Source organism: Coregonus clupeaformis, chromosome 15 (assembly GCF_020615455.1).
Source record: "Coregonus clupeaformis isolate EN_2021a chromosome 15, ASM2061545v1, whole genome shotgun sequence".
NCBI lineage: Eukaryota > Metazoa > Chordata > Actinopteri > Salmoniformes > Salmonidae > Coregonus > Coregonus clupeaformis.
In genome coordinates, this window is record NC_059206.1 from 49,427,973 (window position 1) to 49,454,197 (window position 26,225).

General features: G+C 41.9%; 1 protein-coding gene across 2 annotated transcripts in view; it reads right to left on the reverse strand.

Annotated features, from left to right (window-relative positions):
- LOC121582830 (contactin-associated protein-like 4) overlaps nt 1-26,225 on the reverse strand; it is a 249,314-nt gene that overhangs the window by 42,471 nt on the left and 180,618 nt on the right. For both annotated transcript variants that reach the window (XM_041898959.1, XM_041898958.1), the window contains exons 13-17: nt 24,061-24,258; nt 19,585-19,741; nt 16,786-16,913; nt 14,067-14,237; nt 3,811-4,032 (exon numbers count right to left, since the gene is read on the reverse strand). In XM_041898959.1, coding sequence (XP_041754893.1) covers nt 3,811-4,032; nt 14,067-14,237; nt 16,786-16,913; nt 19,585-19,741; nt 24,061-24,258 — 876 coding nt within the window. The remainder of the gene's footprint in view (nt 1-3,810; nt 4,033-14,066; nt 14,238-16,785; nt 16,914-19,584; nt 19,742-24,060; nt 24,259-26,225) is intronic.

Consider the following 26,225-nt stretch of genomic DNA (forward strand, 5'->3'; position numbering starts at 1 on the left):
TACGTTAGTAATCAATAACATATGTGTGTGTGTGTTTGTATTGTCTTATTATTTAGTTAGTTATTAAATAAATAATTAAGACAATTTGTGTATTGCTGATTCATCAATAAGGTTAGGGTTCTTGCAGGTTCAAGGATTATGCGACGTTCAGAATGAGACTGATAAGACGTAATTTTTTGATAAGTGACTGTTATCGATATATATAACATATATACAGTGGGGGAAAAAAGTATTTAGTCAGCCACCAATTGTGCAAGTTCTCCCACTTAAAAAGATGAGAGAGCCTATAATTTTCATCATAGGTACACGTCAACTATGACAGACAAATTGAGAATTATTTATCTAGAAAATCACATTGTAGGATTTTTAATGAATTTATTTGCAAATTATGGTGGAAAATAAGTATTTGGTCACCTACAAACAAGCAAGATTTCTGGCTCTCACAGACCTGTAACTTCTTCTTTAAGAGGCTCCTCGTTCCTCCACTCGTTACCTGTATTAATTCCACCTGTTTGAACTTGTTATCAGTATAAAAGACACCTGTCCACAACCTCAAACAGTCACACTCCAAACTCCACTATGGCCAAGACCAAAGAGCTGTCAAAGGACACCAGAAACAAAATTGTAGACCTGCACCAGGCTGGGAAGACTGAATCTGCAATAGGTAAGCAGCTTGGTTTGAAGAAATCAACTGTGGGAGCAATTATTAGGAAATGGAAGACATACAAGACCACTGATAATCTCCCTCGATCTGGGGCTCCACGCAACATCTCACCCCGTGGGGTCAAAATGATCACAAGAACGGTGAGCAAAAATCCCAGAACCACACGGGGGGACCTAGTGAATGACCTGCAGAGAGCTGGGACCAAAGTAACAAAGCCTACCATCAGTAACACACTACGCCGCCAGGGACTCAAATCCTGCAGTGCCAGACGTGTCCCCCTGCTTAAGCCAGTACATGTCCAGGCCCATCTGATGTTTGCTAGAGTGCATTTGGATGATCCAGAAGAGGATTGGGAGAATGTCATATGGTCAGATGAAACCAAAATAGAACTTTTTGGTAAAAACTCAACTCGTCGTGTTTGGAGGACAAAGAATGCTGAGTTGCATCCAAAGAACACCATACCTACTGTGAAGCATGGGGGTGGAAACATCATGCTTTGGGGCTGTTTTTCTGCAAAGGGATCAGGACGACTGATCCGTGTTTAAGAAAGAATGAATGGGGCCATGTATCGTGAGATTTTGAGTGAAAACCTCCTTCCATCAGCAAGGGCATTGAAGATGAAACATGGCTGGGTCTTTCAGCATGACAATGATCCCAAACACACCGCCCGGGCAACGAAGGAGTGGCTTCGTAAGAAGCATTTCAAGGTCCTGGAGTGTCCTAGCCAGTCTCCAGATCTCAACCCCATAGAAAATCTTTGGAGGGAGTTGAAAGTCCGTGTTGCCCAGCGACAGCCCCAAAACATCACTGCTCTAGAGGAGATCTGTATGGAGGAATGGGCCAAAATACCAGCAACAGTGTGTGAAAACCTTACAGAAAACGTTTGACCTGTGTCATTGACCAAATACTTATTTTCCACCATAATTTGCAAATAAATTCATTAAAAATCCTACAATGTGATTTTCTGGATTTTTTTCCCTCATTTTGTCTGTCATAGTTGACGTGTACCTATGATGACAATTACAGGCCTCTCTCATCTTTTTAAGTGGGAGAACTTGCACAATTGGTGGCTGACTAAATACTTTTTTTCCCCACTGTATCTTCTAAGAGTTTAATTCGGGGAGATGGTAACTCGTTAAACAACTTCTTCCGTGGTGCCCCAAATTCCTAATGAGTTAATTGTTACATGATTAGTTTAATCGAGTGACAATTAAACATAGGTAGTTGATTTGATAAAGAACAGTCGCCATATTAATAAAAGTCACGTCATGACAAGTGTAAGGGGGACCTTTTTACACAGGGGCATTGAGTGTTGAATTAACTTTGTTCATTGAATAAATGAAATAAGTATCACATTTTTTTGTGTTATTTGTTCACTCAGGTTCCCTTCATCTAATATTAGGTTTTGGTTGAAGATCTGATTTAGTGTAAAAAAATATGCAAAAATAGATAAATGGGTGCTTGCACACACAAACACACACACACACACACACACACACACACACACAATCTTCTACTGTAGAACTGCATGATCCAAAGCCCATCAGCAGCGTGATTCATGGTTATTTATTGAATGTGATTATTGTTCAGTAATCAGGAAACAGTCGGCTCAGCACCTGCACATTGAATAGGAAACCACAGAGGATTGGCATTTAGCCAGTAATGTGATGGAGGCTGATCGATAGGTGGTACATCCAATGCATCTTACTATTAGAAGCTGGGTCTTCTCTTTCTCCTAAGTACTTACTTACCTTATGAACTATGCTGTACTGTACTAAAAACTTGAAAAAGGAGAGAAATTGCTCAATATTTCACACACCAATTTCATCTCGATTTACCGGTACCTATATTTGGAAGCTACGGATTCAGAGTCTCTGTTCGCCACTGGCAGAGCAAACTGAATCTCATGGTGCCCCAACTCAAAGGTTGCGTCCCAAATTACACCCTATTCCCTATGTAGTGCACTTATTTTGACCAAGGCCCATAGTTGCACTCTAGGGAATAGGTTGCCTTTTGGGACACAACAAAGTAGACATTAATCCATCGGTTTACAAACGACAGACATCCCCCTCCCTGTGGTTCTAAGTGAGGATAAGGCTGGTGGATGTGGAAAGCCTAATACCTCTGACTTAGGTATTTACACTGAGTGTACAAAACATTATGAACACCAGCTCTTTCCATGACATAGACTGACCAGGTGAATCCAGGTGAAAGCTATGATCCCTTATTTATGTCTCTTGTTAAATCCACTTCAAATCAGTGTAGATGAAGAGGAGGAGACAGGTTAAAGAAGGATTTTTAAGCCTTGAGACAATTGAGACATGGATTGTGTATGTGTGCCATTCAGATGGTGAATGGCAAGACAAAAGATTTAAGTGCCTTTGAATGGGGTATGGTAGAAGGTGCCAGGAGCACCGGTTTGTGTCAAGAACTGAAACACTGCTTGGTTTCTCACGCTCAACAGTTTCCCGTGTGTATCAAGAATGGTCCACCACCCAAAGGACGTCCAGCCAACTGTGGGAAGCATTGGAGTCAACATGGGCCAGCATCTCTGTGGAACGCTTTCAACACCTTGTAGAGTCCATGCCCTGACAAACTCAATATTAGGAAGGTGTTAATATTTCTCCGGTAGAACCAGGGTTCAAATACTTGTATATGTGCTTGATTTAGCTTGCCTGGTTTAATAATGGACCAATAGAATTGTCCCAAAACTGTAAACCCTGCCTATCTGGTACTCTCAGGGCAGGCTAGAGCTTATCTCGGTTAAGTTCTGGATCCATACATGTTAAGAGAAGAGATAAAACGAGGATCGGAACCGGGACAAAGAGCTCCACCCTCTCTCTTTTTTCAAGTCTATGGGCCAAATTTCCCCTCCCCTTCTGAAATTCAAAGATACTAAAATCTGCAAAATCGTGATTTGTCCAAAGCACCAGAACTAATGCTGCTCATTATCTCATGCATCCCCTTGTATCATGACAGACCTACAGTACCATTTATGTTTACGTAGCCTATCCATGAGAGATTAGGCAAGAGCAAACACTCAAAGTATTTGAAAGATTTTGAATAGCATTTGAACCCAGGTCTGGTGTTTTTCCATGCCTCTAATGAGGGAGAAGTAGCGGTCTGAAGCAACTGGGTTTTCCTACCTACAAATAATTGGCTGTTGAGCTGTAGATGGATGTGACCGTCGGCGGGGGCCTTCTGTGTGGCGCCCGGGAAAGCGTCCACACGCAGCGAAGCCTCTTTCACGTTCCGCTCTGCTCGAACGCGGTGCCACCTGTCGTCATTTAGCGCCACGCCGCCCGTCTCCACATGCACCTCAAAGGGGCCATTGCCCACGTCAAACGAGAAGACCACCTCCATCGGTGCTGTAAGAGGGAGGGAGAGAGGAGGATGGGGGAGAGAAAGAGGAGGGTGCGAGGGAGGGAGAGAAAGAGAGATGGTCAGGCACACCAGATGAGTAGCATTTGGATGGGTGGTTAAATATCCCACTAGCAGAGAGTAGCAGCAGAGCTTTTACAGCCAAATAACTATCAAATAATATAAAAATGAAATCCCCCTGGACATCTAAATATTTTTCCTGACATTTTATTTCCGATCTATAAAAATGTCTATGAAAATCCTCATCTGGGCCCTGCAAGCGAAAATGACACACCACGGTAACTTTCATTGCTCAGACAAGATCGTTTGACTTTCTTTTTTTTTCACTTTCTTTCAGTTTTACGTCGACTGACTGATGAACTGTGAAGCGTTGTTGATCTGTTTATTGAAAATGGTGGTTGCTATGACCTTGAGTATCAACAGAATAAAGAAATATGAGGTGTTGTCATGCCGATACCAGTACAAACTGGCCTGACAACATTGTGTTCCAGTTCCACTCTCCCCGAGATCTATCATCATACGTATACACTGAGTGTACAAAACATTAGGAACCTCCCCTTTTGCCCTCAGAACAGCCTCAATTCATCGGGGTATGGACCACAAGGTGTCGAAAGCGTTCCACAGGGACGATGGCCCATGTTGTCTCCAATAATTCTCACAGTTGTCTCAAGTTGGCTGGATGTCCTTTGGGTGGTGGATCATTCTTTTTTTGTTTTGTTATTTTGTTATATTTTATTATTATTTTATATATGTTTTTAGATAAAAAGATAAATCATGTTTTGGGGGGTGGATCAGCTTTAATATTGCACAGAGATTGTAACTTCCATCAATGTACTTGTCTGCATCACTTCCAATCCCCCATATGGTTTTTTTCTTGCAAATATATATACAGTTGAAGTCGGAAGTTTACATGCACTTAGGTTGGAGTCATTAAAACTCATTTTTCAACCACTCCACAAATTTCTTGTTAACAAACTATAGTTTTGGCAAGTCGGTTAGGACATCTACTTTGTGCATGACACAAGTAATTTTTCCAACAATTGTTTATAGACAGATTATTTCCATTATAATTCACTGTATCACAATTCCAGTGGGTCAGAAGTAAGTTGACTGTGCTTTTAAACAGCTTGGAAAATTCTAGAAAATTATGTAATGGCTTTAGAAGCTTCTGATAGACTAAATGACATCATTTGATTCAATTGGAGGTGTACCTGTGGATGTATTTCAAGGCCTACCTTCATACTCAGTGCCTCTGAGACCAGAAGACATTTCTCCAAAAAGTACTATATTTGTCCCCATGTGCAGTTGCAAACCAGTCTGGCTTTTTTATGGCGGTTTTGGAGCAGTGGCCTCTTCCTTGCTGAGCGGCCTTTCAGGTTATGTCCATATAGGACTCGTTTGACTGTGGCTATAGATACTTTTGTACCTGTTTCTTCCAGCATCCTCACAAGGTCCTTTGCTGTTGTTCTGGAATTGATTTGCACTTTTCACACCAAAGTATGTTCATCTCTAGGAGACAGAACGCGTCTCCTTCCTGAGCGGTATGACAGCTGCGTGGTCCCATGGTGTTTATACTTGCATACTATTGTTTGTACAGATGAACGTGGTACCTTCAGGCATTGAACCAGGATGAACCAGACTTGTGGAGGTCTACAATTTTTTTTCTGAGGTTTTGGCTGATTTCTTTTGATTTTCCCATGATGTCAAGCAAAGAGGCAATGAGTTTGAAGGTAGGCCTTGAAATACATCCACAGGTACACCTCCAATTGACTCAAATTATGTCAATTAGCCTATCAGAAGCTTCTAAAGCCATGACATCATTTTCTGGAATTTTCCAAGCTGTTGAAAGGCACAGTCAACTTAGTGTACGTAAACTTCTGACCCACTGGAATTGTGATACAGTGAAATATAAGTGAAATAATCTGTCAATGAAGAATTGTTGGAAAAATTACTTGTGTCATACACAAAGTAGATGTCCTAACCGACTTGCCAAAACTATAGTTTGTTAACAAGACATTTGTGGAGTGGTTGAAAAATACGTTTTAATGACTCCAACCCTAGTATATGTAAACTTCCGACTTCAACTGTAAGTATAACCTTTGTATGACTGAAGCTTTTAGTGATAGGTCTAATGCTTTAATATTTAATAATTTCTGTCCTCCGAATTCATATTCATTATATAAATAGGCCCGTTTAATTTTGTCTGGCTTGCCATTCCAAATAAAATGGAATATTTTTTTCTCATTACAGTGGGGAAAAAAGTATTTAGTCAGCCACCAATTGTGCAAGTTCACCCACTTAAAAAGATGAGAGAGGCCTGTAATTTTCATCATAGGTACACGTCAACTATGACAGACAAATTGAGAAAAAAAATCCAGAAAATCACATTGTAGGATTTCTAATGAATTTATTTGCAAATTATGGTGGAAAATAAGTATTTGGTCACCTACAAACAAGCAATATTTCTGGCTCTCACAGACCTGTAACTTCTTCTTTAAGAGGCTCCTCTGTCCTCCACTCGTTACCTGTATTAATTCCACCTGTTTGAACTTGTTATCAGTATAAAAGACACCTGTCCACAACATCAAACAGTCACACTCCAAACTCCACTATGGCCAAGACCAAAGAGCTGTCAAAGGACACCAGAAACAAAATTGTAGACCTGCACCAGGCTGGGAAGACTGAATCTGCAATAGGTAAGCAGCTTGGTTTGAAGAAATCAACTGTGGGAGCAATTATTAGGAAATGGAAGACATACAAGACCACTGATAATCTCCCTCGATCTGGGGCTCCACGCAAGATCTCACCCCGTGGGGTCAAAATGATCACAAGAACGGTGAGCAAAAATCCCAGAACCACACGGGGGGACCTAGTGAATGACCTGCAGAGAGCTGGGACCAAAGTAACAAAGCCTACCATCAGTAACACACTACGCCGCCAGGGACTCAAATCCTGCAGTGCCAGATGTGTCACCCTGCTTAAGCCAGTACATGTCCAGGCCCATCTGAAGTTTGCTAGAGTGCATTTGGATGATCCAGAAGAGGATTGGGAGAATGTCATATGGTCAGATGAAACCAAAATAGAACTTTTTGGTAAAAACTAAACTCGTCGTGTTTGGAGGACAAAGAATGCTGAGTTGCATCCAAAGAACACCATACCTACTGTGAAGCATGGGGTGGAAACATCATGCTTTGGGGCTGTTTTTCTGCAAAAGCACCAGGACGACTGATCCGTGTAAAGGAAAGAATGAATGGGGCCATGTATCGTGAGATTTTGAGTGAAAACCTCCTTCCATCAGCAAGGGCATTGAAGATGAAACATGGCTGGGTCTTTCAGCATGACAATGATCCCAAACACACCGCCCGGGGCAACGAAGGAGTGGCTTCGTAAGAAGCATTTCAAGGTCCTGGAGTGGCCTAGCCAGTCTCCAGATCTCAACCCCATAGAAAATCTTTGGAGGGAGTTGAAAGTCCGTGTTGCCCAGCGACAGCCCCAAAACATCACTGCTCTAGAGGAGATCTGCATGGAGGTATTTGCCAAAATACCAGCAACAGTGTGTGAAAACCTTGTGAAGACTTACAGAAAACATTTGACCTGTGTCATTGCCAACAAAGGGTATATAACAAAGTATTGAGAAACTTTTGTTATTGACTAAATACTTATTTTCCACCATAATTTGCAAATAAATTCATAAAAAATCCTACAATGTGATTTTCTGGAATTTTTTTCTCATTTTGTCTGTCATAGTTGACGTGTACCTATGATGAAAATTACAGGCCTCTCTCATCTTTTTAAGTGGGAGAACTTGCACAATTGGTGGCTGACTAAATACTTTTTTTCACCACTGTACACTACGGTTTGGGGTCACAAGGTTTGGGGTCACTTAGAAATGTCCTTGTTTTCCATGAAAAGATATATGAAATGAGTTTGAATAGGAAATATAGCAAAATGAATATGAAATGTAGTCATTGACAAGGTTAGAAATAATGATTTTTAATTGAAATAATAATTGTGTCCTTCAAACTTTGTTTTCGTCAAAGAATCCTCCATTTGCAGTACATCACTGGGGCCAAGCTTCCTGCCATACAGGACCTGTATACCAGGCGGTGTCAGAGGAAGGCCCTCAAAATTGTCAAAGACTCCAGCCACCCTAGTCATAGACTGTTCTCTCTGCTACCGCACGGCAAGCGGTACCGGAGCGCCAATCTAGGTCCAAAAGGCTTATCAACAGCTTCGACCCCCAAGCCATGGCTACCCGGACTATTTGCACTGCCCCCCCACCCCCACCCCACCTTTTATGCTGCTGCTACTCTGTTAATTATTTATGCATAGTCACTTTAACTCTACCCACATGTACATATTACCTCAACTACCTCAACTACCTCAACTAGCCAGTGCCCCCGCACATTGACTCCGCACCGGTAACCCCCTGTATATAGCCTCCCTACTGTTATTTTATTTTACTTCTGCTCTTTTTTTCTCAACACTTTTTTGTGTAAAATAAATGCATTGTTGGTTAAGGGCTGTAAGTAAGCATTTCACGGTAATGTCTACACCTGTTGTATTCGGCGCATGTGGCAAATAAAAATTTGATTTGATTTGATTTTAAATAATGATTGCATAGTTTGGAGCTGTGATTTGGGTCATTGTCTTGTTGTAGGAGGAAATTGGCTCCAATCAAGCGCCGTCCACAGGGTATGGCATGGCGTTGCAAAATGGAGTGATAGCCTTCCTTCTTCAAGATCCCTTTTATCCTGTACAAATCTCCCACTTTACCACGGCCAAAGCACCCCCAGACCATCACATTGCCTCCACCATGCTTGACAGATGGCATCAAGCACTCCTCCAGCATCTTTTCATTTGGTCTGCGTCTCACAAATGTTCTTCTTTGTGATCCAAACACCTCAAACTTCGATTTGTCTGTCCATAACACTTTTTTTCCCAATCTTCCTCTGTCCAGTGTCTGTGTTCTTTTGCCCATCTTAATCTTTTCTTTTTATTGGCCAGTCTGAGATATGGTTTTTTCTTTGCAACTCTGCCTAGAAGGTCAGCATCCCAGAGTCGCCTCTTCACTGTTGACGTTGAGACTGGTGTTTTGCGGGTACTATTTAATGAAGCTGCCAGTTGAGGAACTGTGAGGCGTCTGTTTCTCAAACTAGACACTCTAATGTATTCGTCCTCTTGCTCAGTTGTGCACCGGGGCCTCCCACTCCTCTTTCTATTCTGGTTAGAGCCAGTTTGTGTTGTTCTGTGAAGGGAGTAGTACACATCGTTGTACGAGATCTTCAGTTTCTTGGCAATTTGTCGCATAGAATAGCCTTCATTTCTCAGAACAAGAATAGACTGACTAGTTTCAGAAGAAAATTATTTGTTTCTGGCCATTTTGAGCCTGTAATCAAATCAACTAGTCTCAAGAAGGCCAGTTTTATTGCTTCTTTAATCAGCACAACAGTTTTCAGCTATGCTAACAAAATTGCAAAAGGGTTTGCTAATGATCAATTAGCCTTTTAAAATGATAAACTTGGATTAGCAAACACAACGTTCCATTGGAACACAGGACTGATGGTTGCTGATAATGGGCCTCTGTACGCCTATGTAGATATTCCATTTAAAATCAGCCGTTTCCAGCTACAATAGCCATTTACAACATTAACAATGTCTACACTGTATTTCTGATCAATTTGATGTTATTTTAATGGACAAAGATATTGCTTTTCTTTCGTAAACAAGGACATTTCTAAGTGACCCCAAGCTTTTGAAAGGTAGTGTAATTTAAAAAGACAGGTATTTACCTTTCCATGGTAGCAAGATCTTATCTATTTTTGCTAACTTTCTATTAAAATGTATTGGAGTGAGATCATTTATTTCATTTGGGATATGTATTCCAAGTATATCCACATCACCATCAGACCATTTTATTGGTAAAGTACACGGTAATGTAAAAAAAAAATTGTGATCCAATACGTAATATAGTACATTTAGCATAATTTGGTTGTAATCCAGAGAGGTTAGAAAATGTATCTAGATCCTCTATGAGGCTGTGGAGGGATTCAAGTTGCTGAATCATCAGCATACAATGACACCTTTGTTTTTAAGCCCTGGATTTCTAATCCCTTGATATTATTGTTGGATCTGATTTTAATAGCTAACATTTCAATGGCCATAATAATAATATATAATAATAATAGATATACCAATAGTGGACAACCTTGTTTTACTCCTCTTGACAGTTTAAAACTTTCAGAGAAATAGCCATTATTTACTATTTTACACCTAGGGTTACTATACATAATTTTAACCCATTTTATAAGAGATTCTCCAAAATTGAAATGCTCCAGACATTGATATATAAACTCCAGTCGTACTTTATCAAATGCCTTTTCAAAGTCTGCTATGAATAGCAGGCCTGGTTTCCCAGATTTTTCATAGTATTCTATTGTTTCCAGTACTTGCCTTATATTATCTCCAATGTAATGTCCGACAATACCTTTTTAATTCTATACGCTATACATTTTGCTAGAATTTTTGCATCACAACACTGAAGTGTAAGGGGCCTCCAATTTTTTTAATGGACTGGATCTTTATATTTCCCACTTGTATCCTGTTTCAGTAATAATGAAATCAGACCTTCTTATTGAGTGTCTGATAATCTACCATTTACATAGGAGTGGTTAAAACATGTTAATAATGGTCCTCTGAGTATATCAAAAAAGGTTTGGTATACCTCGACTGGTATGCCATCCAACCCTGGAGTTTTCCCGGACTTAAATCTTTAATTGCATCCAGAAGTTCCTCCTCTGTAATTTTCAGTATGGCTGTTAATTTTACATTATCAATAGAAAAAAAATCCCTACAATTAGCTTCAGTTAGAAGAGATGGAGGCGATTTTAGTCATTTAGCAGATGATCTTATCCAGATTGACTTACAGTTAGTGAGTGCATACATTTTCATACTGGCCTACTGTGGGAATCGAACCCACAACCCTGGCGTTGCAAGCGCCATGCTCTACCAACTGAGCTACACGGGACATTTGCTTAAAGTACTTTGCTTCCTCCTTCAAAATATCCTTTGGTGAATCATGGGTGACTCCGTCATTTGTAACCAGTTTCAGTAAATTATTTTTTGTAGCATTTCTATGTTGAAGATTAAAAAATAATTTGGTGCATTTTTCCCCATATTCCATCCAGTTTGCTTTATTTTTATAATATATTACACTTGATCTTGAATAAGTTTTTCCATTTATTTTTGTTTTTCCACTAATTTATCATTCTTGATACACACGGGAACCTATTGAGCGTGAAAACCCAGCAGCGTAGCAGTTCTTGATACACTTAAACCGGTGCCCCATTCAAAGGCACTTAAATATTTTGTCTTGTCCATTAAGCCCCTGAATGGCACACATACACAATCCATGTCTCAATTGTCTCAAGGCTTAAAAATCCTTCTTTAACCTGTCTCCTCCCCTTCATCTACACTGATTGAAGTGGATTTAACAAGTGATATCAATAAGGGATCATAGCTTTCACCTGGATTCACCTGGTCAGTCTATGTCATGGAAAGAGCAGGTGTTCCTAATGTTTTGTACACTCAGTGTACAACACGCACATCCAAATCCTAATTTACAACAAAAACATCCACTGCTGGCCTGGCAGTTGGCTCCACTATACAGTAGCTAGCTGTCTTTTTTCCCCCTTGAAAACATTTGTCAGGCATTTTTCTCATTCATTCAGCGCATATGTTCATACATGGCTGTGTAATTGATGCTCCTCCTGCCTGCCCATCTGTAGGACGATGGGATCTTATCTGAATGGATCATGTTAATGAATAGGATCTTGGAAGAGCTCAGGGCAGCACACAAACGCGCATGCACACACACACACACAAAGGTTTGCATGCACACACAAATGCACACACACACACCACTGTGCATAGGAAGCTGAGGGCAGGGCCGGAGTCTGTCATCAAACACTTCTCTGGTCTGCATGGCGGTGACAAAAACTCTGTGAAAAAGCTAATAATCTATTCTGATCTCTTTAGTATTCACTGCACAGCTAGCTTCCCTTTCTGCCTCTTAAGAACACACACATACACACCAATGCCGACACACCCACATGCACACACCCATGCACACAGGCACACACACACAACCTCATTGTGCATGGGGGCCTGACAGGGAATGTAACAGCAACGGTAAGGTTAAAAATAGCATCCACATTAACAGTTCAATAACTTTGTCAACAAATTAGGGGGTGAATGAATATTCATTATTCTGTATAAATGGTTATATTTCCATAGGATATACTTTGATTAAGCCTGAAGAGTCAGTTGTGCAACTTTTACTAGTCTACATGGACGCTCAATCGATAACATGGTATGGCTGTGATTTTACAAACACCTCACAACAATAGACACGTCTGTCTGTACTATAGGTACATATCATGCCGTGTCCCCAGTAATTCAGTTTAGTGGGGTTAAGGGGCTTTAATTAAGCTTTGTGAAGTCAGTGATGTGTACAGATGTAGGTTCTTAATTTGATCCCCCTGTCGCAGGAAATATTGAAATGTAAAACTTGTAGTGTATTTGAGGTTTAAAAAGGCTTCTGAAGTTTGTAATTTCCATACTGAAATTTCAGACTTGATTTTCCCTTATGAAAAATGTATCACCCCCTACAAAAATGGCCATTCATTATAATCCACATAATAATTCACATTTCCTGTTGCTGTAGGATAATTTTCCTGCTGTAGAAAACTGGCTCAAATTAAGATCCTACATCTGTAGAATGGGTCGTTACAGCAGGAACATACCCCTACACTCTGGTAGGTCTCTCTATGCAGGCCTCCCATCCATCACCCCTGGCTATTGTCTCTACAGACAATAACATCTAGCACCTCGACAACAAAGTTAACACTCCGCTACAGATGTAAAAAAAAATGAGTCCTGACAATACAGAATAGAAAGGCTTCTTCCCTCCTAAGTCGGCATCCTCCAATCGCAAAGGCTCATGGGGATTCGGGGTATTCTACCGGAGTGTGGATTTGTTGCCATGGGACCAGGAGAAGGCATATGAAACAATAACAGTCACAGCACCAGACCATAATGTAGAGACAAAACTTCTAACTCCGGGCCCATAATAATGCAGTTCTATCTAAACAGGAGTCAACATAAAATAAGTATATCAGCGCCAAAGTCTGTGCTTCACTTTAACAATGGCAGTCCCATAATTTCCCCAAGGAGAGTACGCTCATGATGTCTGTGTAGCACCGCAGACTCCCTCTATCATATGTCGTCTCAGAAAAGGAGTTTCACGCTTTACCGCTGCTTTACAAATAGACCAATATTTTATCTTTAGAAAGCACCGTTCAAAGTGTTAGAACTTTACAATCTCTGCAATTGCAATATCTCTGACAATGAGCTGACCTACTAAGCCAAATCATGTTCCACGCCATGGAGAAAGATGATGTGCTGCATTCAAGCCAAATAATATTGTAACAATATTCGGAGATGTGTATTGCATTCAAGCTTAATCTTTTTCTAACATCATGGTCGAAGAGGATGTGCATTGCATTCAAGCTAACACCATTCAAATATGTTAACGCCTATTGCATTCAAGCTAAATTGTGCCTAACAGCATTGGAAGATGTGTATTGCATTCAAGCAATTGCCAAATTCAGGACCTATTATATTCAAGATGAACACCATGGTCAGTTCTCTCCACAGAAGTTCAGTGAATTTTAGTTAGTGCAGCTTTTCCTTTCCCCGTCTATATGCTTTTTGAACCCTGCACCCAAAGACTATTGATCATGAACTATTGAGTCAAGCATTCTCTCCACAGTGGTATCATCCATTTACATTTTTTTACATTTACATTTTAGTCATTTAGCAGACGCTCTTATCCAGAGCGACTTACAGTTAGTGAGTGCATACATTTTCATACTGGCTCCCCGTGGGAAACGAACCCACAACTCTGGCGTTGCAGGCGCCATGCTCTACCAACTGAGCTACAGGGGACCGCTCTACTTACAGCTGAGTTCAACCCGTATGAAGTCTTTAATGCCCAGGTTTTCCAGGAAGACCCCTGAAGAGGTGGTGGTTTTGAACAGGAAGGAGATGTCTGCACTGAGCTCTCCGTGGAACGTGGGGAAGTGCAGGTACGATGTCTCTTTGTTGAAGAACGCTGCGTTCCAGAAGTTCTCTAGGAAAATGAAGCAAATAATACATAATAATTACAATTTATACTGTTTATACTTTTATACAGTTATAATGTTTTTTTTGTCTTCTATGCTGTTTTACATCTTGTATGTACCAATCCGTCACCACACAGGAAGTGCCCTCTCAGGAAATAAAAGTTGTTTAAGTTCTGCTTTGCTTCTTTAACAATATGAATGGTGCTCATTGAGCAAAAGGGTGCTAATTGGACACAAGGGTCTAAATAGACTGAGAATTAAATAAGATGTGGCTTTGAGTATACTGTCCCCAACTCAGTCCATTATAATAATGATCCATTGATGAGACGGTCAGGCCAACAGTTTCTACTAATAATATTCCACCATTGTTTTCCCCGTTTATGTAATATTTGTAGGCAACCAAGGCAATTAGGAATAACAAAGAGATGGAGATGTGTGATTATTTCATTATTGTCTGATTAACAACAACGACTACCTACTGCCATCAGCATAACAACATAAAAGAGAGAACATTATTGTTTTTTTACAATTCGGCTAATGTGGTATATCCCTATGCATAATTAGGTTATGTACATAATCAGAGTGCAAGATGAAGAGAATGTTGCATTAGCATCAAACAGGTGTGGAACGAATGACTGAGCTAAATAAAGCATCTTGTAGTCTATTACTGTGCTCAGGTCATTTATCTGCATTTGTTTGAATCACAGCCTGTGTGTACTGCACATACTCAATTTCCATATAGCAAATAATGGACAGATAGATTAACTGATAGACTGACATACAGTTGAAGTTGGAAGTTTACATACACCTTAGCCAAATACATAAAAACGCCGTTTTTCACAATCCCTGACGTTTAATCCTAGTAAAAATTCCCTGTCTTAGGTCAGTTAGGATCACCACTTTATTTTAAGAATGTGAAATGTCAGAATAATAGTAGAGAGAATGATTTATTACAGCTTTTATTTATTTCATCACATTCCCAGTGGGTCAGAAGTTTACATACACTCAATTAGTATTTGGTAGCATTGCCTTTAAAATTGTTTAACTTGGGTCAAACGCTTCGGGTAGCCTTCCACAAGCTTCCCACAATAAAATGGGTGAATTTTGTCCCATTTCTTCTGACAGAGCTGGTGTAACTGAATCAGGTTTGTAGGCCTTCTTGCTCGCACACGCTTTTTCAGTTCTGCCCATAACTTTTCTATAGGATTGAGGTCAGGGCTTTGTGATGGCCACTCCAATACCTTGACTTTCTTGTCCTTAAGCCATTTTGCCACAACTTTGGAAGTATGCTTGGGGTCATTGTCCATTTGGAAGACCCATTTGCGACCAAGCTTTAACTTCCTGACTGATGTCTTGAGATGTTGCTTCCATATATCCACATAATTTTCCTTCCTCATGATGCCATCTATTTTGTGAAGTGCACCAGTCCCTCCTGTAGCAAAGCACCCCCACAGCATGATGCTGCCACCCCCGTGCTTCACGGTTGGGATGGTGTTCTTCAGCTTGCAAGCCACCCCCTTTTTCCTCCAAACATAACGATGGTCATTATGGCCAAACAGTTCTATTTCTGTTTAATCAGACCAGAGGAAATTTCTCCAAAAAGTACGATCTTTGTCCCCATGTGCAGTTGCAAACCGTAGTCTGGCTTTTCTATGGCGGTTTTGGAGCAGTGGCTTCTTCCTTGCTGAGTGGCCTTTCAGGTTATGTCGATATAGGACTCGTTTTACTGTGGATATAGATACTTTTGTACCGGTTTCCTCCAGCATCTTCACAAGTACGTTCATCTCTAGGAGACAGAATGCGTCTCCTTCCTGAGCGGTATGACGGCTGCGTGGTCCCATGGTGTTTGTACTTGCGAACTATTGTTTGTACAGATGAACATGGTACCTTCAGGCGTTTGGAAATTGCTCCCAAGGATGAACCAGACTTGTGGATGTCTACAATTTTTTTTCTGAGGTCTTGGCTGATTTCTTTTGATTTTCCCATGATGTCAAGCAAAGAGGCACTGAGTTTGAAGGTAGGCCTTGAAATACATCCACAGGTACACCTCTAATTGACTCAAATTATGTCAATTAGCCTATCAGAAGCTTCTAAAGCCATGACATCATTTTCTAGAATTTTCCAAGCTGTTTAAAGGCACAGTCAACTTAGTGTATGTAAACTTCTGACCCACTGGAATTGTGATACAGTGAATTATAAGTGAAATAATCTGTCTGTAAACAATTATTTGTGTCATGCACACAGTAGATGTCCTAACCGACTTGCTAAAAATATAGTTTGTTAACAAGAAATTTGTGGAATGGTTGAAAAACGAGTTTGTATCAACTGTATCAAAAGCGAGCATACAGTATTCAGTATGACCCAGTCAATATATCTGGGGAGGGTCAGTAATGGAGAAAATAATGGACTGATACAGTAGAATGACTAATTGACTTAATATACTTACTATTTAACCCAGAGGAAGGCACTGTGCGCCAAAACGTTGGTGCTACCCAATAAACCATTGGGAGTATAGAGTGAATGACTATTTTAATTATTTAATCACTTGATACTTACTGTCGCCATGACACCTAAGTGGGCTGACTCTATAGGCTGCCTCTGATTCAGGTCTCTGTATATCCCCCACCACCACCCATCTGACTGGTAGATTCTCCTTATGGGTGAGCAGGCCAGAGTCAGCAGCCCTGTTGGAAATAAGAGCAGGTTAGCGTTTTTCGTCATGAATCTTGTTCTGGAGGCACCTCTGAAGAGTGGTCTTGTGCTGGATGCAGAACTGAGCAATTTCCCCTTAGATAGGCCAGCTGCAAAGTCAGGCTATATTTTTGTTTTCATGAATTTTTACAATATAGCCAATTTTGACTTTGCAGCTGGCCTATCTAAGGGAAAATATCTCTGTTCTGCCTCCAGCACAAGACTCATGACAATAAACAGAGTAACAACATACAACGTAAAAAACAGTTTAGTCAATCAGACCTGTGTTCAAATAGTACTTGTATCTAGTATCTTTTAAATACACTGAACAAAAATATAAACACAACATGCAACACTTTCAAAGATTTTACAGTTCATATAAGGAAATCAGTTAATTGAAATAAATAAATTAGGCCCTAATCTATGGATTTCACATGACTGGGAATACAGATATGCATCTGTTGGTCACAGATACCTTAAAAAAAAAGTAGGGTTGTGGATCAGAAAACCAGTCAGTATCTGGTGTGACCACGATTTGGCTCATGCAGTGCGACACATCTCCTTCACATAGAGTTGATCAGGCTGTAGATTGTTGCCTGTGGAATGTTGTCCCACTCCTCTTCAATGGCTGTGCGAAGTTTCTGGATATTGGCGGGAACTGGAACACGCTGTCGTACATGTCGATTCAGAGCATCCCAAACATGCTCAATGGGTGACACGTCTGGTGAGTATGCAGGCCATGGAAGAACTGGGACATTTTCAGCTTCCAGGAATTGTGTACAGATCCTTGCGACATGGTTCTGTGCATTACCATGCTGAAACATGAGGTGATAGCGGCGGATGAATGGCACGACAATGGGCCTCATGATCTCATCACGGTACCTCTGTGCATTCAAATTGCCATCGATAAAATGCAATTGTGTTCGTTGTCCGTAGCTTATGCCTGCCCATACCATAACTCCACTGCCACCATGGGGCACTCTGTTCACAAGGTTGACATCAGCAAACCACTTGCCCACACGACGCCATACAAGCTGTCTGCCATCTGCCTGGTACAGTTGAAACCGGGATTCATCCATGAAGAGCACACTTCTCCAGCGTGCCAGTGGCCATCGAAGGTGAGCACTGAAGTCGGTTAGGACGCCGAACTGCAATCAGGTCAAGACCCTGGTGAGTACGACGAGCACGCTGTGAGCTTCCCTGAGAAGGTTTCTGACAGTTTTTACAGAAAATCTTCAGTTCTGCAAACCCACAGTTTAATCAGCAGTCCGGGTGGCTCGTCTCAGACCATCCCGCCGGTGAAGAAGCCGGATATGGAGGTCCTGGGCTGGCGTGGTTACACGTGGTCTGTGGTTGCGAGGCCGGTTGGACGTACTGCCAAATTCTCTAAAACGACGTTGGAGGCAGCTTACGGTAGAGATATGAACATTACATTCTCTGGCAACAGCTCTGGTGAACATTCCTGCAGTCAGCATGCCAATTGCCATGCATGCAATTGCATGCTCACTCAAAACTTCAGACATCTGTGGCATTGTGTTATGTGACAAAACTGCACATTTTAGAGTGGCCTTTTATTGTCCCCAACACAACGTGCACCTGTGTAATGATCATGCTGTTTAATCAGCTTCTTGATATGCCACACCTGTCAAGTGGATGGATTATCTTGGCAAAGGAGAAATGCTCACTAACAGAGATGTAAACAAATTTGTGCACAACATTTGAGAGAAATAATATTTTTGTGTGTATGGAAAATGTCAGGAATCTTTTATTTCAGGTCATGAAACATTGGACCAACACTTTACATGTTGCGTTTATATTTTTGTTTAGTATACTTTAACTGCGCCTGATTGCCCTTGCCTGGTCTATAGGAACCAAAGAAATAGTCACAGAAGTGCAAACATTGCACATCTGGCACCACCAGGCATGCTCAATCAAGCACTCAAAGTATTTGAAAGAAAACAAATACTATTTGAACCATAGGAGGTTGGTCGCACCTTACTTGGGGAGGATGGGCTTGTGGTAATGGCTTGAGCGGAACAGGGAGTGGAATTGTATCAAATACATCAAACACATGGTTTCCATGTGTTTGATGCCATTCCATTTGCTCCGTTCCAGTAATTATTATGAGCCGTCCTCCCCTCAGCAGCCTCTATTGATTTGAACCCATTTCTGCAGTCCATAACAACTTTAGAATAGGAAATAGAAAAGGAAATTGTGCAAATACTAACAACCACCATCCAGATTATGTTTATTTTAACTTTCAGATGCTGTTTATGTTCTTGCAGGCTTATAGCACTGGCTATAAAAATGATATCTAAAAATACAAATGCCGGTGAGAGAACAAGGCCCTTTCTGAATATGATTAAATATTGAAAGGCGGATCTCAGTCAGTATAGTTCCTATTGAGTATAACTACATGTTATACTACAGCCTGTTTGGGCAGGGAACCTAGGGAAAGAGGGTAAGGGAGGGAAAGACATAGGAAATGATGGGGTAAAGGAGATGAAGAGTAGTGGCTATTCAGAAGAGGAGGAAGAAATAAGCAAAGTGAGAGAGAGAGAGAGAGAGAGGAAGAGAGAGAAAGAATGAGGGAAAAAAGAGAGAGAGAGCGAAGTAACAAGGGAAACATTTTGAGAATGAGTTGTATTGGTGATGGTGTTGTACCATTCTTTGTGGTCAGCATCACAATTGCAGTAGTGGTCTGAGTCGATACAGTTACCCTGAAGACCGCAGCCACACTGCTGGCTCCCTGGTACTGCCCCGCCCCAGTACGTCTGGGGCTCGTCTGTACGACCCACCCACCATGTGAACGGAGATCCATCTGAGACACACACACACACACACACTTATTCAAAAACCTTACAGACTCCCAAACTCTTGTTAATGTATTTACATGTAGGGCATTGGACGTTTGGGCACTAATGTAAAAACATTAAGCTCAGGGTATTGTAAATGTCTCCTAAACAGGTCGGACAAGATATGTTTTACCTAGAGATCAGTTAAGTGCTATTTTCAATGACGACACTGATGATATAGCGCCGGAAGAACAGCGCCGGAAGAAGATGGCTGCCGTTTTACAGCCCTCTAACCAATTGTACTATTATGTGTGTTTTTCCGCGTTATTTGTAATTTATTTTGTACATGATGTTTCTGCCATCGTCTCTTATAACCAAAGAGAGCTTCTGGATATCAGGACAGCGATTACTCACCTCGAATTGGACGAAGACTTTTTCTTCAACGAGGCGTTCGCGAAGGATATCATACAGACACCCGACAAGGCCCAGATCCCCGTCATTCGCGTGAGGAAGAGACGGAGATATCGTGGACGCAGATCCGGGTGCCTTGTAAGGATCCGACGGCGAACGAGTAAACTGCCTCTCCCATCAATCCTATTAGCCAACGTTCAATCTTTTGAGAATAAAATTGACGATTTAAGATTACGGTTATCCTACCAACGGGACATTAAAAACTGTAATATCTTATGTTTCACGGAGTCGTGGCTGAACGACAACAATGACAACATTCAGCTAGCGGGCTATACGCTACATCGACAGGACAGAACTGCAGACTCTGGTAAGACAAGGGGTGGCGGTCTGTGTATATTTGTAAACAACAGCTGGTGCACAAAATCAAATACTAAGGAAGTCTCAAGGTTTTGCTCGCCTGAGGTAGAGTATCTTATGATAAGCTGTAGACCACACTATTTACCAAGAGAGTTTTCATCTATATTTTTCATAGCTGTCTATTTACCACCACAAACCAATGCTGGCATTAAGATTGCACTGAATGAGTTGTACAAGGCCATTAATCAACAGGAAAACGCTCATCCAGATGCAGCGCTCCTAGTAGCCGGGGACTTTAATGCAGGGAAACTTAAATCCGTTCTACCTCATTTCTACCAGCATGTTAAATGTGCAACCAGAGGGGAAAAAACTCTAGACCACCTTTACTCCACACACAGAGACGCATACAAAGCTCTCCCTCGCCCTCCATTTGGCAAATCTGACCATAACTCTATCCTCCTGATTCCTGCTTATAAGCAAAAACTGAAGCAGGAAGCACCAGTGATTCGGCTAATAAAAAAGTGGTCAGATGACGCAGATGCTAAGCTACAGGACTGTTTTGCTAGCACAGACTGGAACATGTTCCGGGATTCTTCAGACAGCATTGAGGAGTACACCACATCAGTCACTGGCTTCATCAATAAGTGCATCGATGATGTCGTCCCCACAGTGACCGTACGTACATACCCCAACCAGAAGCCATGGATTACAGGAAACATCCGCACTGAGCTAAAGGGTAGAGCTGCCGCTTTCAAGGAACGGGACTCTAACCCGGACGCTTATAAGAAATCCCGCTATGACCTCCGACGAACCATCAAACAGGCAAAGAGTCAATACAGGTCTAAGATTGAATCATACTACACTGGCTCTGACGCTCGTCGGATGTGGCAGGGCTTGAAAACTATTACAGACTACAAAGGGAAGCACAGCCGCGAGCTGCCCAGTGACACAAGCCTACCAGACGAGCTAAACCACTTCTATGCTCGCTTCAAGGCAAGCAACACTGAAGCATGCATGAGAGCACCAGCTGTTCCGGACGACTATGTGATCACGCTCTCCGTAGCCGATGTGAGTAAGACTTTTAAGCAGGTCAACATTCACAAGGCCGCAGGGCCAGACGGATTACCAGGACGTGTACTCCGAGCATGTGCTGACCAACTGGCAAGTGTCTTCACTGACATTTTCAACATGTCCCTGACTGAGTCTGTAATACCAACATGTTTCAAGCAGACCACCATAGTCCCCGTGCCCAAGAACTCTAAGATAACCTGCCTAAATGACTACCGACCCGTAGCACTGACGTCTGTAGCCATGAAGTGCTTTGAAAGACTGGTCATGGCTCACATCAACAGCATAATCCCAGAAACCCTAGACCCACTCCAATTTGCATACCGCCCCAACAGATCCACAGATGATGCAATCTCTATCGCACTCCACACTGCCCTTTCCCACCTGGACAAGAGGAACACCTACGTGAGAATGCTATTCATTGACTACAGCTCAGCATTCAACACCATAGTGCCCTCTAAGCTCATCACTAAGCTAAGGATCCTGGGACTAAACACCTCCCTCTGCAACTGGATCCTGGACTTCCTGACGGGCCGCCCCCAGGTGGTAAGGGTAGGTAACAACACATCTGCCACACTGATCCTCAACACGGGGGCCCCTCAGGGGTGCGTGCTCAGTCCCCCTCCTGTACTCTCTGTTCACCCATGACTGCATGGCCAGGCACGACTCCAACACCATCATTAAGTTTGCCGACGACACAACAGTGGTAGGCCTGATCACCGACAACGATGAGACAGCCTATAGGGAGGAGGTCAGAGATCTGGCCGTGTGGTGCCAGGACAACAACCTCTCCCTCAACGTGACCAAGACAAAGGAGATGATTGTGGACTACAGGAAAAAAAAGAGGACTGAGCACGCCCCCATTCTCATCGACGGGGCTGTAGTGGAACAGGTTGAGAGCTTCAAGTTCCTTGGTGTCCACATCACCAAAGAACTATCATGGTCCAAACACACCAAGACAGTCGTGAAGAGGGCACGACAAAGCCTATTCCCCCTCAGGAGACTAAAAAAATTTGGCATGGGTCCTCAGATCCTCAAAAAATTCTACAGCTGCACCATCGAGAGCATCCTGACTGGTTGCATCACCGCCTGGTATGGCAACTGCTTGGCCTCTGACCGCAAGGCACTACAGAGGGTAGTGCGTACGGCCCAGTACATCACTGGGGCAAAGCTCCCTGCCATCCAAGACCTCTATACCAGGCGGTGTCAGAGGAAGGCCCTCAAAATTGTCAAAGACTCCAGCCACCCTAATCATAGACTGTTCTCTCTGCTACCGCACGGCAAGCGGTACCGGAGTGCCAAGTCTAGGTCCAAAAGACTTCTCAACAGCTTCTACCCCCAAGCCATAAGACTCCTGAACAGCTAATCATGGCTACCTGGACTATTTGCACTGCCCCCCCACCCCATCCTTTTTACGCTGCTGCTACTCTGTTAAGTATTTATGCATAGTCACTTTAACTCTACCCACATGTACATATTACCTCAACTACCTCAACTAGCCGGTGCCCCCGCACATTGACTATGCAACGGTACCCCCCTGTATATATAGCCTCCCTACTGTCACTTTATTTTACTGTATATATAGCCTCCCTACTGTCACTTTATTTCACTTCTGCTCTTTTTTCTCAACACTTTTTTGTTGTTGTTTTATTCTTACTTTTTTTGTTTAAAATAAATGCACTGTTGGTTAAGGGCTGTAAGTAAGCATTTCACTGTAATGTCTGCACCTGTTGTATTCGGCGCATGTGACCAATAAAATTTGATTTGATTTGATTTGATTTGATTTGATATATAACAGAGACACCTTCCACAAAAAGACTGGAACAAGAGGAGAGAGAGTGTGCTTTATAGAGAATGGTTAAGTCACCACTTCCGGACTTTGCTGATCACGCTCCCCTCATTATTCTTAATTTGACATTTTCCAACATTATTTATTTAGCTTTGACATTGTTTTCCTCTTCTCTCAGTCAGCCTCTACAGTAACAAGACAGCTAATGGACAGCAATTACTCTGTGAAGCTGTGCGTTGCCTTGTTTCATGTTCATTTGCAGGTCTTAAATAGTAATTACAAGGTTGTCGAAACTACAAATTAATACCATATGATAAACACCAACGACACACCAAACAACAAAAATAAACAAATCACCTAAAAGCTAACTCACTCAGTGCATGTCTCATATCCAGAAATTATTAATATTCTATCACAACACAATGGCGTTAGGCCTACATACATTACTCAAAGAAAATAAATCTCCCCTCCAAACCTAAATTAGTTTGCAAGAAAGAGCATAATAATCCAATTGTGACGTCTACTTAAGCTCTGCGTGTGGCGTGCAGTACTCCCTCTCACAGGGTGTCTCCCAAATGGCACCCTATTCCCTATATAGTGCAGTACTTTTGGCCTTTTGGAACGCATGCACTGACTCACAGTCGGCCGAGTGAGCAGCTTTTTAATCATCCTGACCTTTATGGCTGGCTGGGATCAATACTGTTAATAAAAAGGGCTTACCTGGTGTGTTTAAGAGGCGTGACTTTCTACAGTGGTAGAAGACTTCCTGCTCGCAGTGCTCTGCCTGGGTAATTATGGCCCCGAGCTGTTCTTCATCGGCCGAATAGTTAAAATAGGCTAAATGCTGATTTATCCGAGAGGAGGCCTTTAATTTGGTTAGCTCCGTGTTATTGTGTTGGATCACCATCCATGTTTTATCTGGAGGAGAAGGAGAGAGAGAGAGAGAGAGAGAGAGAGAGAGAGAGAGAGAGAGAGAGAGAGAGAGAGAGAGAGAGAGAGAGAGAGAGAGAGAGAGGAGCAGCAAGTAAGGTAAGTCAGGGGTTCCCAAACGTTTTCACTCAGGGGAGTGGCATGGCTATTCAGCAGCCTGATGGTCTGAGGGTAGAAACTATTGGCCAGTCTTCAAGTTTTTGCCATGATGCTCCTGTACTGCCTGCGTACTGCTAGGTGATTGAAACGGGGAGAACAGGGCATGGCTTGGGTGGCTGGGGTCCCTGATGATCTTCTTGGCCTTCCTGCAACACCTGGTGTTGTAGGTGTCCTGTAGGGAAGGCAGGCAGTGTGCACTCAATGGTGCGTTCGGCTGCACGCATCACCCTCTAAAGCCACAGCTCATAGCTCAGTTACTTACTGAGAGACATCAACTGCACCCTAAACGAGGTGCCTATCTGTTTCCGTCAGTGAGGGAGATAACTAAAGCGCCACTGGCGGGCAATAAGCCAGTACCATACGCTAGTGTTGGTGGCCCTTTAGTTGAACCCCACTTTGCTGCTATAACAGGCTCCACTCTTCTGGGAAGGCTTTCCACTAGATGTTGGAACATTGCTGCGGGGACTTGCTTCCATTCAGCCACAAGCATTACTGAGGTTGGGCACTGATGTTGGCCGATTAGGCCTGGCTCACAGTCGTCGATGGGGTTGAGGTCAGAGCTCTGTGCAGGCCAGTCAAGTTCTTCTCTTCAGTAAGGCCATTCTACTGCGAATATTTGTCTATGGAGATTGCTTGGCTGTGTGCTCAATTTTATACACCTGTCAGCAATGTGTGTGGCTGAAATAGCTGAATCCACTAATTTGAAGGGGTGTCCACATACACATTTATATATATAGTGTATTTGAGGTTTAAAAAGGCTTCTGAATTTTGAAAATTCCACTTTGAAATTTCAGACTTGATTTCCCTTTATGAAAAATTCCCATTATAATATAATATAATATAATATGCCATTTAGCAGACGCTTTTATCCAAAGCGACTTACAGTCATGCGTGCATAATTTTTTTTTGTGTATGGGTGGTCCCGGGGATCGAACCCACTACCTTGGCGTTACAAGCGCCGTGCTCTACCAGCTGAGCTACAGAGGACCACGATTATAAAAAATTCAAAAAAATTCCATCAATTATAATCCACAGAATAATTCAAATTTCCTGTTGCTGCAGGATTATTTTCCTGCTAGCAAACTGGCTCAAATTAAGATCTAACATATGTATACATTAGGCAATGGTAGAAACTACAAGAAGATTATCAGAAAACTGTCTCAGTGCTGCCATTGGTTATGTATGCAATGTACTAATGTATGCAAGAAAGGTAATGTATGCAGGGAAACCCTAACTAGTCATGCAGTGGTCATAATGTATGCAAGGAAACCCTACTCTAGCTCGTCATCCAGTGGTTTAATTAGCTCTATGGTTTGTGTGTGTTTGTCTGTGGCATACCTCAGATTCACGTGGCATATTATGTGTTCATATGCTATCTGGAGCAGGGGGGACTGACCTCGAAGGGGGCCCCCAAACCTCCCCCTCCAAAAAATAAAAAAGTATATATATATATATACAGTACCAGTCAAAACTTTGGACACACCTACTCATTCCAGGGTTTTTCTTTATTTTTACTATTTTCTACATTTTAGAATACTAGTGAAGACATCAAAACTATGAAATAACACATTTGGAATCATGTAGTAACCAGAAAAGTGTTAAAGAAATAAAAATATATGTTATATTTGAGATTCTTCAAAGTAGCCACCCTTTGCCTTGATGACAGCTTTGCAAACTCTTGACATTCTCTTAAGCAGCTTCATGTAGGTGTGTCCAAACCTTTGACTGGTACTGTATATACAGAATATATATATATATATATATATATATATATATATATATATATATATATATAT